Source organism: Carcharhinus amblyrhynchos, chromosome 32 (assembly GCF_965287045.1).
Source record: "Carcharhinus amblyrhynchos chromosome 32, sCarAmb.v2.hapA, whole genome shotgun sequence".
Taxonomy (NCBI): domain Eukaryota; kingdom Metazoa; phylum Chordata; class Chondrichthyes; order Carcharhiniformes; family Carcharhinidae; genus Carcharhinus; species Carcharhinus amblyrhynchos.
Window position 1 is genome coordinate 13,732,853 of NC_137355.1, and position 15,881 is coordinate 13,748,733.

The window sequence follows — 15,881 nt, forward strand, 5'->3', positions numbered from 1 at the left end:
GGCCAGACCGGGTAAGGATGGCAGATTTCCTTCCCTGAAGGACATTAGTGAACCAGACGGGTTTTCCTGACAATTGGCAATGGTTAAGTTTATTAGGTGTTGAGCAGCAATAAACTTAAAACTTCAATCATAGAATCCCTACAGTGCAGAAGGAGGCCATTTGGCCCATTGAGCCTGTACTGACCACAATCCTACCCCATGACCCCATGTATTTAATCTGCTAATCCCCTGACACTAAGGGGCAGTTTAGCATGGCCAATCAACCTAACTTGCACATCTTTGCAGTGTTGGGAGGAAATTGGAGCACCCGGAGGAAACCCACACAGACACGGGGAGAACATGCAAACTCCACACGGACAGTGATCCGAGGCTGGAATTACGCCCAGGTCTTTGGCACTGTGAGACAGCAGTGCTAACCACTGTGCCACTGTATCTAAACTATGCCATGAGAGTGTGCACGGGCAGTCATTTAGTATGGCCAATCCAGCTAACTTGCACATCTTTCAGGGTCAATTTAATGCGGCCAATCCACCTAATCTGCACAACTTTGGACTGTGGGAGGAAAACAGAGCATCTGGAGGAAACCCACGCAGGCACGGGGAGAATGTGCAGACTCCGCACAGACAGTGACCCAAGCCGGGAATCGAACCCGGGTCCCTGGCGCTGTGAGGCCGTACCATGTGCCACTGTGCTGCCCTTTCTTTCTTATTTAAAACACTTGATGAAGCTCATGATTCCAAATCAACCTGTTGGCCTTTAACCTGGTGTTGTGAGACTTCTCACTGTGTTTAAATCCATCTCACTCTTTGGCTGACAATGAGTTAACCCCCCCCCCCCTCCTCATTCTCTGACTGTGAAATCCTCCCCCGAGTGAGTTCAGGAGTAACCAGCTCGCAGCGCGGTAGCCAATAAATCAGAGCCAAGTGACTGGATTAGACATCTCTGTTTGACGAGTGCAGTGGGTACTGCAAATTGGCTGGTTCAGAAATCTGCAGCGAACACCTCTAATAACTCAAAGCGAAATTAAACGGGCAGATTCTCACCTTCTGGAAGCTCCTGATGAATCGTTGTTCATTTTACGTGGTGAATATTCGCTGTGGTAGCAAATTCTGAGTGAAGAAGTTACCCCTCATCTCCGTCCTAAATGATCTACTCCGTATCCTGACATCGAGACCCCTTTTGTTTCATTCATTTGTGGGACATGGGCGTCGCTGGCTGGGCCAGCATTTATTGCCCATCCCTAGTCACCCTTGGAGGGCAGTTGAGAGTCGACCACATTGCTGTGGCTCTGGAGTCACATGGAGGCCAGACCGGGTAAGGACGGCAGATTTCCTTCCCGATAGGATGTTAGTGAATGAGACGGGTTTTTCCTGACAATTGACAATGGTCATCAGTAGATTCTTAATTCCAATTTTTTTTATTGAATTCAAATTCCGCCAGCTGCCGTGGCAGGATTCGAACCGGGGTCCCCAGAACATTCGCTGAGTTTCTGGATTAATAGTCTAATGATAATACCACTAGGCCATCACTTCCCCTTTTTCTAGACCCTCCCCCCACAAGCGAGAGGAAACAACCTTGCTGTACCCAGCCACTCCAGCCCTGTCAGAATGTTATACATTTGAATTAGATCCATATATTCGATATATGGTTTTTGTGACCATATATCTCCTTAGAACCATTGAATCAAAGAAAAGGCATAGCATAGAAGGGGGCCATTCAGCCCACCTAGTCCATGCCGATCCAAAGACACCCAGGTGGCCTTTCCAATTCCATTTTCCTGCACATGGTTCACATTCACTCTGGCTAATCCACCTAACCTGCACATTTTGAACAACTAGGGGCAATTTAGCATGGTCTATCCATCTAACCTACACATTTTTGGACACTCGGGGGCAATTTAACATGGCCAATCCACCTAATCTTCACATACTTAGAGACTAAGGGGCAATTTAGCATGGCCAATCCACCTAACCTCCACATCTTTGAACAATAAGGGGCACTTTAGCCTGGCCAATCCACCTAACCTCCTCATCATTGGACACGAAGGAGCAATTTAGCATGGCCAATCCACCTAACCTCCACATCGTTGAATAATAAGGGGCAATTTAGCATGGCCAATCCACCTAACCTCCACATCGTTGAATAATAAGGGGCAATTTAGCGTGGCCAATCCACCTAACCTCCACATCTTTGAATAATAAGGGGCAATTTAGCTTGGCCAATCCACCTAACCTCCGCATCTTTGGATATTAAGGGGCAATTTAACATGGTCAATCCACCAAACTACACATCTTTGGACTGTGGGAGGAAACCGGAGCACCCGGAGGAAACCCACGCAGGCAATTTGGAAAGTCCACCCCTGAGGCTGGAATCGAACTCGGGGTCCCTGACGCAGTGAGGCAGCTGTGTTGACCACTGTGCCGCTGTGCCATTTCCTATGGCTCGGTGACATACTTTGTTTTACAATGTTGCTGCGGAAGCACCTCTGAACGTTTTGTCACACTAAAGGGGGCTGTAAGAATGTAAGTTGTTGTTGTTTACAATCGCACTTGTAGGGTGATCACTTGGGAAAGGCACAAAAGGGACGACACTTCGGTGATTACTGAAACATTGAGCGTTACCTGGTGTTTTTAATTTAGAAAAGGTTACCCCATTGAAAACTGACAGCTTCATTGAGCTCTTTGTCAGCTTTCAACTTATTGCACCACAGGTTCTGATAACGCAGTCATTATGTTAATAGGCCAGTAATCCCTCGGACATGAGTTCAGTTCCCATCATGACAGTTTGGAAATTGAATTGAGGAAATAAAAAGCTGCAGTGAAATGGCCAGGTTATCATTCACGACTGGGTTTTGAAGAATGAGACTTTCTATCCTCACTCAGTAAGGAGACACGGTGGCACAGTTGGTTAGCACTGCTGCTCCACAGCGCCAGGGACCCAGGTTCGATTCCTGGTGAGGGTCACTGAGTTTGCACATTCTCCCCGTGTCTGCGTGGGTTTCCTCCAGGTGCTCCCGTTTCCTCCCACGCTCCAAAGACATGCTGGTTAGGTATATTGGCTATGCTAAATTTTCCCTCAGCGTGCCCGAACAGGCGCCAGAGTGTGGCAACTAGGGGATTTTCACCGTAACTTCATTGCAGTGTTAATGTAAACATACTTGTGACTAATAATAAATTAACTTTAAGCACTAGGTAATTTCAGACTCCAACGTGGTTGTCTCTTAGCTACCCTTGTTCCTGTTTGCAGGACTCTGAAGTCACCTAGCTATCCATTAAATTGTATCGAACAATTGTCCTAATCAAGGAAGAGGTCAACCTCAAACGTCTCATGATATCTGGGTGAGGGTGACAGGGCAAGACAGTGGTTAGCACAGCTGCCTCACAGCACCAGGGACCTGGGTTCCATACCGGCCTCAGGTGACTGTCTGTGTGGAGTTTGCACCTTCTCTCCATGTCTGCGTGGGTTTCCTCTGGGAAATCCGGCTTCCTCCCACAGTCCAAAGATCTGCGGGTTAGGTGGGTTGGTCATGCTGAAGTGCCACTTAGTGTCCCAAGATGTGTTGGTTAGGGGGATTGGCCATGCTAAATTGCCACCTAACATCTAAAGATGTGTAGGTTCCATGAATTGGCCATGCTAATTCCTTAGTGCCCAACAATGTGCAGGTAAGGTGAATTGGCCATGCTAAATTGCCCCTTAGTGTCCCAAGATGTGCAGGTTAGGTGGATTGGCCATGCTAAGTTGCCCCTTAATGTCCAAAGATGTGTGGGTTCCATGAATTGGCCATGTTAAATTGCCCCTTAGTGTCCAAGGATGTGCGGGTTAGATGAATTGACCATGCTAAATTGCCCCTTGCTATCCCAAGATGTGCAGGTTAGGTGAATTGGCCAGGCTAAGTTGCCCCTTAGTGTCCAACGATGTGTAGGTTAGGTGAATTGGCTATGCTAAATGTGCGAGTTTACAGGGATAGAGTGGGATGTGGGCCTGGGTAAGGTGCTCTTTTAGAGAGTAGGTGCAGACTCGATAGGCCAAATGACCTGACTCTGTAGTGTAGGGATTCTATGGTTCTATTCTACATGCTAACTTGCTAGTAATCCTGAGAATTAAAAAATCCTGAATGAACTGCTAACAGAGACAGAATCTATTTCCTTTTGACATTCAATGGCATCATCATCGCTGAAGCCCCCACTGTCAACATCCTGAGGTTACCATTGACCACAAATTTCACTGGCACTGGCCTTGTGACTATGAGAACAGGTCAAAGGTCTGGTATTCTGTCAAATCACTCATGACCTCTCCAAAGTCTGTCTACCATCTACAAGGCACAAGTAAGGAATGTGATGGAACACTCCCCACCTGCCTGGATTAACGCAGCTCCAACAACAAGAAGCTCGACACCATCCAGGGCAAAGCAGCCTCATGAATGGCTGCCCCAAAGAGCTCAGATGGAGGCAAGCCACAGGGATTTATTGACGACCTTCTCACACTCCATCCTTTAACTACCTGGCCTTGGGTCACTCTCTGTGTGGAGTCTGCATGTTCTCCCCGTGGCAGCGTGGGTTTCCCCTGGGTGCCCCGGTTTCTTCCCACAGTCCAAAGATGTACAGGATAGGCTGAATGGCCATGCTAAATTGATCCTGGTGTCAGGGGATTAGTGGGGTGAATATTCGGGTTGCAGGGATAGGGCCTGTGTGGGGATCAGTGCAGATGGGCTGAATGGCCTCGCTCTGCAGTGTAGGGATCCTATAAAAAGTGCAGGATAAGAGGACAGAGCAGTGGGGAAGGCTGGGTGGGATGACTTTTTGGAGAATCAGTGCAGACTCGATGGACAAATTGTCTCTTTCTTCTCTGTGGGGATCCTATGGATCGATACTACTCATCAACAACTCCATTATTGTCAGATCTTTTGACTATCTGGATGATAGAAGGTGAACAAATTTGTCCTTAGGTCTTCAGGGTTAAGGATTAAGAGTTCAGGAGGGACAACGTTGGCCTTCGCTGAAAAGAATTAGAAAGACCACTCGGCCCATTCGCACAAAGGAAAAGGCAGTGAGGACAAAAAAAGAAAAGTTGAGAAAAACAAACCAAGAAATAAAAGTGTGCCTTCCTGTCTGGAGGTTTGCCTGCTGGCTTCATATAACGGAACATAAGGTATCCTGGCTAGAGATAGCTTTTCTGTTTGATTTTCTATCCATTCGGAAAAGAGCAAGTCAAGGGGTGACCTGTTGGGGTCTTTAAGATTCTGAAAGGATTTGGTGAAGGCATTGTGCAGGATCTTCTGGTTGAGCCCACCCCAACACCAGATATCCCTGCCCAGAATTTAAATGGCCCATCAAATTTTCACCTCACCACGATGATCCCCGTGGCGGGCATGTAGTTATTGTCCCTTTAAGGACAACACAGCAAAATAAGGAAGGCAATGGCCCAGTGGTATTATCACTAGACTGTTAATCCAGAAACTCGGCTAATGTTCTGGGGACCCGGGTTCGAATCCCGCCACGGCAGATGATGGAATTTGAATTCAATAAAAAAAAATCTGGAATTAAAAATCTACTGATGACCATGAAACCATTGTCGGAAAAAGCCATCCGGTTCACTAATGTCCTTTAGGGGCGTCTTGACAAATACATGAATAGGATGGAAATAGAGGGATACGGTCCCCGGAAGGGCAGGGGGTTTTAGTTCAGTCGGGCAGCATGGTTGGTGCAGGTTTGGAGGGCCGAAGGGCCTGTTCCTGTGCTGTAATTTTCTTTGTACTTTGTTCTTTATCCGGCCTACATGTGACTCCAGAGCCACTGCAGTGTGGTTGACTCTCAACTGCCCTCTGAAATGGCCTAGCAAGCCATTCAGTTCAAGGGCAACTAGGGATGGGCAATAAATGCTGGCCCAGCCAGCGATGCCCATGTCCCACATATTCATATAAAAGTGAGGGCGATTGGGACTGAGGGAGGGTAATCACCCCCAGAGGTGGAGTCCTCTCTTGGGCAGAAGAAAGTACGAAGACATGGAGGGACTGGGGCAGCCGAGGGGGTGCCAGCTTCTGTCCAGTTTTTCCTTGTTAATAAATACCCTTTGGGTCCTACCAAACTCAGTGAGTGGGCGTCATTACAGAGTGAGACTGGAAAATGTACTCTGATAAATGGGGGAGACCAAAGTTAGAGCTTTTAGTATGTAGATTGCCAGTAATAAATCTAAAAAGGCAAGCAGGAGAGACAAGACAGTGGAACTCACAGTCAGAAGTATAGGTAGGCGTGAATAGCATTGACGTATTTCTACACGATCATCCAGTGCAGGTATCAACATTGAGACTTGATGCTAACGTATCAAATAGGCACTTCCTGTAGCGTCTTGCTTCATCCAAAGCAAAATTAAATCTTGCAGAATGGTCCCGGGAAATCAATTCTGCTGCCGGACAGGTGGGAGGAAACCCATGCAGATACGGGGAGAATGTGCAAACCCCACATGGACAAGCTACCCAATCGAACCTGGGTCCCTGAGGCAGCAGCACTAACCACTGCGCCACCGTGCCAATCCCTAATTCATCTCTGACAGGCCTCGACGTGGTGTGAGGGAAAGCTCAGTGACGGCGAACTTTGGGAAGCATATAGCCAGGGTTGCTTGTTCCTTTCAAACATGCCGCACTGACCACACATCTGGCCTGAAACTGCATCCCAAAATGTTATTTTCTGAAAGGAATCTCTCTAATTAAATCGGAATGAATCATTACCAACTGCTTTCACCATCAACTTGGGGGTTCTGTTTCACAGATCAACCTCTCACTCACTGAAATAGTTTCTGAAGATTAGGTTTGAATTTGACTCCTCTCAGGCGCAGGCCACGGCCTCTGCTTCGAATCTTGCAGACAAAATGAGATAGCTTGTCACGGTCTAAATTGCCGAGCCTCTTTAGAATCCGAAAAGTAGCAATCACATCGCTTCTTAATCTACTCTTTTTCTAGTGAGCGTGTGCCCAATTTATATTTTCACTTCCCCAAAACCAATCTGTCCATTCCCTCGATCATACTGGTTGCTATTTTCAGCGGTATTGTTTTCCAACTCGGAATAAACCTCTGCTGTTAATGGTTCAGGTCTGTTTTATGAAGCTCACCCGAACCATAAGTTTTTTTTATGCTGAATTTGGCTAGGATAAGCATGATACATTCCAGTTAAGGTCTGATTCAAAGGACCCACTGGGGAGCTTTGCTCAGCATCCCTTGAACGGAGTGGTTTATTATGCCATTTTTAAGAGTCAACCACACTGCTGAGGATCTGGAGTCACTGTCTATGAAGAGTCTGCACATTCTCCCCACGTTTGTGTGGGTTTCCCCTGATTGCTCCGGTTTCCTCCCACAGTCCGAAAAGTGTGCTGGTTAGGCGCATTGCCTATGCTAAATTTTCCCTCAGTGTACCTGTCATAAGTCTTCAGAGGCAGGAATTCCTTCATCAAAATTCCTTTCATTTACAACTCCAACAGCAGTACACAGAGTGCTATCAGTCAGCAGTCTATTTTCGGGAGTGCCAGAGGAACTGACACTCCCAGTCAAATACGAGGAAAAGACTCCCTGATTGGCCCATCAACTGGCTCCTTAATCAGGGAGTTCATATTCCAATAGGCCAACCTCAATGGCCTGATTGAAGTCGCTACAGTACCCAGACAGGCGCTGGAGTGTGGCAACTAGGGGATTTTCACAATAACTTAGTTGCAGTGAAAATGTAAGCCTACTTGTGACACTGACTTAAAATTTTAGACTTTAACAATTGTTGGCACAGTTGTTAGCACGGGGACGAAGTGGCCGGCAAAAGTACTTTCTGTACATGGAGAATATTGAGTCTCACGTTAATCCCTTGATGCGAATCATTCCCTTTCTTCAACAATAACATTTCTTACTAGACATCAAAAAGCATGTTCTGCAAAAGTGCTTTAGTTGCTGGACATACTGTAGTGAGGCCACTGAGGAGAGACTGCATGCAATAATAACTCGTTACGCCGTCGAACTGGTTTCCCAGGGGTAAAAATCTTAAAGCACGCAGATTGTCTGAGGACTTGCAATTACCCCGAACAGCGTGTGGGAGAGCTGTCTTCTGCTTTTGCTCTCGTCTTTATAGACCCCTAATGGAGCTTTTTTTTTGCTAAAACAAAATGGATGTCACAGATCAGTTGCTAATTTGCAGTCTGCAGCACCTAAGAGTTCGGGGGCGATGGTGGTGTCGAGGTAATATTGCTCGCTGCGCAACCCAACATCCTAAGTTGATGCCTTGGGAACATGGCTTTGAATCCCACCTTAGCAGCTGGAGGGAGTTTAAATTCAATTAATAAATCTGGAACATAAAGCGAGTCTCAGTAATGGTCATTACGAGGCTGTAAATGGTTGTTCTAAATAAACATCTAGTTCACTAACGTCCTTCAGGGAAGGAAATCTGCTGTCTTAACCAAGTTCCGCACACATGAGGACCGCCTCAGCTGGGATCTTTGGTTCATTTCACACTACGTGCAACCCCCACCCTACTGCAAAAACCTACGAACTGTCCCAGCTTGAGACACTTCACACCTTTTTAACCCTCTCTCCACTCACACTGTTTGCATTTGTAAAGACTTGATTACCTGTAAAGACCTCACATTCCAACCATTCTTCATATTCCAATCTATAATTATCTTGCAGTTGTGTCTTTGCCTATGTATGTTGTGTTTGTGAACCTATCCCACCACTCACCTGATGAAGGAGCAGTGATCCAGCAACATAACTGGGACAAATTCCTCAGGGTTCAGGGCTTTGGGCACTCAAGTGCTTCTGCAATTTACATAGAAAGCAAATCGTACGTCAGAGTTCTTGGCCATCTTGGGTCAGGTTTGCTAGAAGGGTGGCACGGTGGCTCAGTGATTAGCACTGCTGCCTCACAGCGCTAGGGGCCTGAGTTCGATTCCGGTCTTGGGTGACTGTCTGTGTGGAGTTTGTACATTCTCCCCGTGTCTGCTCTGCGTGCTCTGGTTTCCTCCCACAGTCCAAAGATGTGTAGGTTAGGTGGATTGGCCATGCTAAATTGCCCCTTAGTGTCCAAAGATGTGCAGGTTAGGTGGATTGGACATGCTAAATTGCCCCTTAGTGTCCAAAGATGTGCAGGTTAGGTGGATTGGCCAGGCTAAATTGCCCCTTAATGTCCAAAGATGTGTAGGTTAGGTGGATTAGCCATGCTAAATTACCTCTTAATGTCCAAAAATGTGCAGGTTAAGAGGATTGGCCATGCTAAATTGCACCTTAGTGTCCCAAGATGTGCAGGTTAGGTGGATTGGCCATGCTAAGTTGCCTCTTAGTATCCAAAGATGTGCAGGTTAAGAGGATTACTGAAGTAAATACTTGGTGGTACGTGGTGAGCCTAGGTAATTGTGGGCTGAATGGCCTCCTTCTGCACTGAAGGGATTCTGTGTAATCGTGGAGGCTGCTGTGGTTCCACCGGTACAGGTTATACAATAACTTCATTGGGCCATTTCAACGTAGTCCCATTTTAACCCCGCTCTGGTGACAGCAAGCTGGTTAAGACCTGGGTTTCTGGCCTTCAAGTTACTGATTCCGCTAAGATTTCTATGGTCCGGCCATTCTGAGTACGGTAACCGTCTTTGATATGGTGTATAAGCCATCAGAGGTTTGGCTTGCTCCAGCAGCTGATCAATGTTCAATAATTTATCTTTTCTCTCCTCCCCCCTCACCCTCTGCAGTACAAGCAAGTGGAGCAGTACATGTCCTTCCACAAATTGCCAGCTGACATGCGCCAACGAATCCACGATTATTACGAGCATCGGTTTCAGGGCAAGATGTTTGACGAGGAGAGTATACTTGGCGAGCTGAATGCCCCTCTGCGTGAGGTGAGGAACAGTTAAACAGATTCATTCTCCCGGCTTCGGCCGTAAGGTATTTTCATCAACTTGACCCCTTAAGCTTCTCAGACAATTGGGATTATTGCTGCAAGATTCAGGTCTTTTATAACCATTCAGTGATTTGGTTCACACTACTGGTTGACCACCATTGCACTTCTTGGGGTGGCACAATGGCCAGCACTGCTGCCTCACAGCGCCAGGACCCAGGTTCAATTCTCAGCTTGGGTCACTGTCTGTGTGGAGTTTGCACATTCTCTCGGTTTCTGCATGGGTTATCTCCGGGTGCCCCGGTTTCCTCCCACACTCCAACATTGTGCAGGTTTGGTGGGCTGGAAATGCTAAATTGACCCTTAGTGTCAGGGGGACCAGCTAAGGTAAATATGTGGGGTCATGGGGATAGGGCCTGGGTCGGTGAACACTCGATGGGCCAAATGGCCTCCTTCTGCATTGTAGGGTTTCTGTGACTTGCTCAGGAATTTTGATGGACTCACATTTCTCGAGATCCATTTGTAAAGGGTGATAAATGATCCCACGTTGGCTGTGGCCTCCCAATGTACCTGCCGGTGGACCAATAAATATTTATCATCGTCTTTGGTAGAGATTTTTACCTAGTTTATGAGGAAAGATATCCCCTCGGAGGTTGGTGGTCTGTGCTTCCAGAGGCTTAACTTGGGCTCATGAATAATATCAGTGGTGAAAGCAGTGACTCTTTTGGATGCTTATGCCATTGAGCACCATTCCTAAAGGGGAGAGCTCAATGAAACTCACAGAATACTGAAAGGTCTGGAAAGATTGAACATGGGGGAGATGTTTCCACTACTCGGAGAGACTGGGATCTGAGGGCACAGCCTCTGAGTGAAGGGACGACCCTTCAGAACCGAGATGAGGAGGAATTTCTTCAGCCAGAGGGTGGTGAATCTGTGGAATTCATTGCCACTGAAGGCTATGGAGGCCAGGTCATTGAGTGTATTTAAGACAGAGATAGACAGGTTCTTCATTGGTAAGGAGATCAGAGGTTACAGGAGAAATGGCTGGAGAATGAGGTTGATAAACCTTTTCTTATTCATTTGTGGGGTGTGGGCATCACTGGCTGGCTGGCCAGCATTCCTTGCCCATCTCTAGTTGGCCTTGGAGGGCAGTTGGGAGTCAACCACACTGCTGTGGCTCTGGAGTCACATGTAGGCCAGACCGGGTAAGGACAGTACATTCCCTTCCCTGATGGACATCTCGGTCCTAAAGGGTCGCGACCTTTACTCTGAGGCTGTGCCATTGAATCCTGGTCTCTCCCACAAATGGAAACATCTTCCCCATGTCCACTCAGGCCTTTCATAGATAACTCAAAGGCAGTCTGCTTTATTGGGATTTTTAGAGAGTGGTTGCTCTCTCCGTATCTCTTGCTCTCTCTGAAGTAGACACTGAAATCTGCCAAGAAATAAGCCTTTTTCTCTGAGATCCTAATCTCTGAAGCTGGAGCTTTCGCTGGAAGTTGCTGCATTAGAATTAGAGGACAAGTGTCTGGATCATTCTCCAGATGGGTTTTTATGACAATCGACAATAGGTTTTATAGTCAAGAGTAGATTCTTAAATCCAGATATTTTTTGTTGAATTCAAATTCTACCATCTGCCGTGGTGGGATTTGAACCTGGGTCCCCCAGACGAGTTTCTGGATTCATAATCTAGTGATAATATTACTAGGCCTTCGCCTCTGCAGCCATGACTGAATGGCAGAGCAGACTCGATGGGCTGAACGGCCTAATTCTGCTCCTATATCTTCTAAGTCTTATGGACACGCCTGCCTCAGACTGCATTGGGCAACTCAGTCCCTGCGTCTCCTGATCCGAACACAATCTGATTTGACATTGACCAGCGTAGCATTGGCCATTAGCCCAGGCGCAGGAGGGCTCCTCGGTGGAAATACCTCGCCGCTGTGGGAGAAACCTTATCTCAGAAATGGCAAAAAAGGAGAGCCAAAGAAACGGAATGTCCCTCCTCCTGAACGTGTAGCTCCCTATCAGCAGAACAGGGAGGGCATCAACATTAAAATGACTCACTTTAACTGCCCTCCAACCCCCACAGAGAGAAGAAATCTTTTGCGAGCTTGAAGGTGTGGGGTGGTAGGGGCTGACATTTGAAAGAACTTCGTGCCACTTTAGACGTCAGACTCCTATGAAAGGAAATGATTAACCTCCCCCCTTTGCAGGCCGCCATTTGTCACCTCCCCTTTTTTTGTTGCACTCCTGCTGTTGGTGGCGTCCCTGGGAGGGTTATCCGGAGGGCATGTTCGAGCACCACAGTTGCAGCAGCCGCCAAAGTAATATTCGCGGCAACTTCCCACCTGGTGTGATTCGGCACAAACTGTGCTCCCTCAGAACACAGTGACACCCGCAGGTAATCTGCCCCCGTTATGTCACCACCGCCCAAATACGCTTCGTCAATTAAGAGCAAACTAAGGAAGTTCAGGTGTAAGTTTGTTTATTAGTGTTGCAAGTTGGCTTACATTAACACTGCAATGAAGTTACTGTGAGAATGCCCTAGTCGCCACGTTTCGGGGCCTGCTCGGGTAAACTGAGGGAAAATTTAGCATAGCCAATCCATCTAACCTACACATATTTAAAAAAAGGGGCAATTTAGCATGGCCAATCAACCTAATCTGCACATTTTGGGAGACTAAGGGGAAATTTTGCACGGCTAATCAACCTATTCTACATATTTTAGGACACTAAGGGGTAATTTAACATGACCAATCCCCCTAACCTGTACTTATTAGGACACTAAGGGGTAATTTAGCATGGCCAATTAACCTAACCCACACATCTTTGGACTCTAAGGGGCAATTTACCACAGCTAATTCACCTAACCTACACATCTTAAGACACTAAGGGGCAATTTAGCATGGCCAATCCACCTAACCTGCACATCTTTCAGAGTGTGGGTAGAAACCAGAGCACCCGGAGGAAACCCACGCAGACATGGGGAGAACACACAAACTCTACACAGACAGTGACCCAAAGTGGGAATCGAACCTGAGTCCCTGGTGCTGTGAGGCAGCAGTGTTAACCACTGCATCACCCCAGTCCTTCTCACTGATGTGATCTTCCAGTCCCTGCCGGCTGGAGGGGCGAGTCAACCAAAACACCGTAGACTTTGGTGGGACTAAAAGGTCCCACCACCTGCCAGTGGTGAACAGCCTCTTCTGCCTGAAAATGCACCAATGGGGAGGATTTGATTTGATTTATTATTGACACATGTATTCACATATAGTGAAAAATATTGCTTCTTGCAGACTATACACACAAAGCATACTGTTCATAGAGAAGGAAAGGAGAGGGTTCAGAATGTAGTGTTACAGTCATAGCTAGGATGTAGAGGAAGATCAACTTAATGCAAGGTAGGTCCATTCAAAAGTCTGATGGCAGCAGGGAAGAAGCTGTCCTTGGGTCGATTGGTACGTAATCTCAGACTTTTTTTATCTTTTTCCCGATGGAAGAAGGTGGAAGAAAGTATTACGGGGTGCTTAATTTAAAAAATTATTTTATTAGTCACAAATAAGGCTTACATTAACACTGCAGTGAAGTTACTGTGAAATTCCCCTATGCTGGCTGCTTTTTCGAGGCAGCGAGAAGTATAGACAGAGTCAATGAATGGGAGACTGGATGGCATGACGGATTGGGCTATATTCACAAACTTTTGTGATTTCTTGCTGTCTTGGTCAGAGCAGAAGCCATATCAAGCTGTGATAGTATGCTCTCTATGGTGCATCTGTAAAAACTAATGGAAGTCGTAGCGGACATGTCAAATTTCCTTAGCCTCCTGAGAAAGTAGTGGCATTGGTGGGCTTTCTTAACTGTAGCATCAGCGGGGAGAGACTAGGACAAATTGGTGATCTGGACACCTGAAAACTTGAAACTCTTGACCATTTCTATTTCGTCCCCATTGCTGTAGACAGAGGGAGATGTGGGGAGGTTAGAGAATCCCGGCTCAAGATTAATCTCAACAATTGAGTTTAATATTAAACTACGTAGACCAGATTGAAACCGAACCCAGACACAGTTTAGGCACTTCAATTGGCCTCGATTACATGGGACATAAAATTGGTTTGCAATCTCTCTGCTGCAAAGTGCATCCATCTGGGTGTGAGGTGATGTCAAGCACAAGTAAGTATTCCACTGATGTACATCATCAAGGCTCGTGTACAAAAACTGAGCACTTGAGGGATTTATTAGCATACAACTGATGGCTGTGGAACTGTATTCAAGTCTCAGTCAGAAAAGGGAAGAGGCTTGAAAAACATCAAATGCATCATAGATTCCCTACAGTGCAGAAGGAGGCCATTCAGTCCATCAAGTCTGCACTACAATCCCATCCAGACAGTATCCCTATTACCCTATGCATTTACCCTAGCTAGTCCCCCTGGCACTAAGTGTCAATTTAGCAGGGCCAATCCACCTAACCCGCACATCTTTGGACTGTGGGAGGAAACTGGAGCACCCGGAGGAAACCCACACAGACATGGGGAGAATATGCAGACTCCACCCAGACAGTGACCAAAGCCGGGAATCGAACCTGGGTTCTTGGCAATGTGAAACAGCAGTTCTAACCACTGTGCCACCCAAAATTCCCAAAGCCTTTAATGAGAAGGGGTGTTTGGGACTATGGAGAAGCATAGATACCTTAACAGCTATTAGTTCTCGTTCTCTGATTCGCCACACTTTGCATTCAGTGAATGGAGATTTGACTGAGTGCCAAATTCCCCATTCTCACTGGTGGCAGGGCGTATGTCATTGGAGAATTCCAGGCTAGATCTTCCTGGGACATGATTGCTAAACCCCCTTGCAGGCTTGTTACCATCATCTTCCACACTTGTCCCTTCGCAAGTAGAATCCGTTCCATAAGACCATAGGACACAGGAGCAGAATTAGGCCATTCAGCCCATCGAGTCTGCTCTTTAGTATCTGAAGATGTGCAGGTTAAGTGAATTGGCCATGCTAAATTCCTCTTTAGTATCCGAAGATGTGCAGGTTAAGTGGATTGACAATGCTAAATTGCCCCCTTGCTATCAGGGAGATTGCAGGTTAAGTATGTGGGGTTACAGGGATAGGGCTCGGGTGGGACTGTTGTTAGTGCGGGTTCAATGGGCTAAATAGCCTCCTTCTGCACTGTAGGGATTCTATGAACTTCCTGTGCGGCATGGGACCATGAAATTGGAAAAAAACTGCCTTTGCCAAAAGCTGTCAAACATTTATCAGTGTGTAACCTGTGAATTTGTACCTTCAGCTAATCAGTTAGGTAGAAACCACATTGCATTACATTCTTCCAACTCAATTTAGTTTGAACCCCAATAGACTCACTCACCTTGTGCCTCCGTCCCCTTGAATGTTTCCTCCCCTAGTGCCTTCTCCAGTTTAATCTGAGATCTGAAACATGAAGGTAATATCTGTGTTTGCCAGGTAACAGCAGAAGCACACGAGTCTCATTGAGTAATAGCCATAGAGGTTCACAGCATGGAAACAGGCCCTTCAGCCCAACTTGTCCATGCTGCCCAGTTTTTACCACTAAGCTAGTCCCAATTGCCCATGCTTGGTCCATATCCCTCTAAACCCATCTTACCCATGTAACTGTCTAAACACTTTTTAAAAGACAAAATTAATCGGCTTCTACTACTACCTCTGGCAGCTTGTTCCAGACACTCACCACTCTCTGATAATTGCCCCCCCCCGGCTCTTTTGTATCTCTCCCCTCACACCTTAAACCTGTGCCCTGTAGTTTTAGACACCCCTTCCCTTGGCAAAAGTTGTTGACTATCGTATCTACATCCCTCATTATTTTGTAGACCTCTATAAGATGACCTTAAGCCTCCTATGCTTCACAGAAAAAAGTCCCAGTCTATCCAGCCTCTCCTTATAAGTCAAACCACCAAGTCCCAAGAGCATCTTAGTAATTCTTTTCTGCACTCTTTCTAGTTTAATGATATCCTTTCTACAATATGGTGACCAGAACTGTACACAGTATTCCAA

General features: G+C 46.6%; 1 protein-coding gene across 1 annotated transcript in view; it reads left to right on the plus strand.

The window, feature by feature from the left end:
- The window catches only part of hcn4 (hyperpolarization activated cyclic nucleotide-gated potassium channel 4), a 312,987-nt gene that overhangs the window by 257,181 nt on the left and 39,925 nt on the right, over window positions 1-15,881 (plus strand). The window contains exon 5 of the mRNA XM_080216165.1: window positions 9,709-9,855. Coding sequence (XP_080072291.1) covers window positions 9,709-9,855 — 147 coding nt within the window. The remainder of the gene's footprint in view (window positions 1-9,708; window positions 9,856-15,881) is intronic.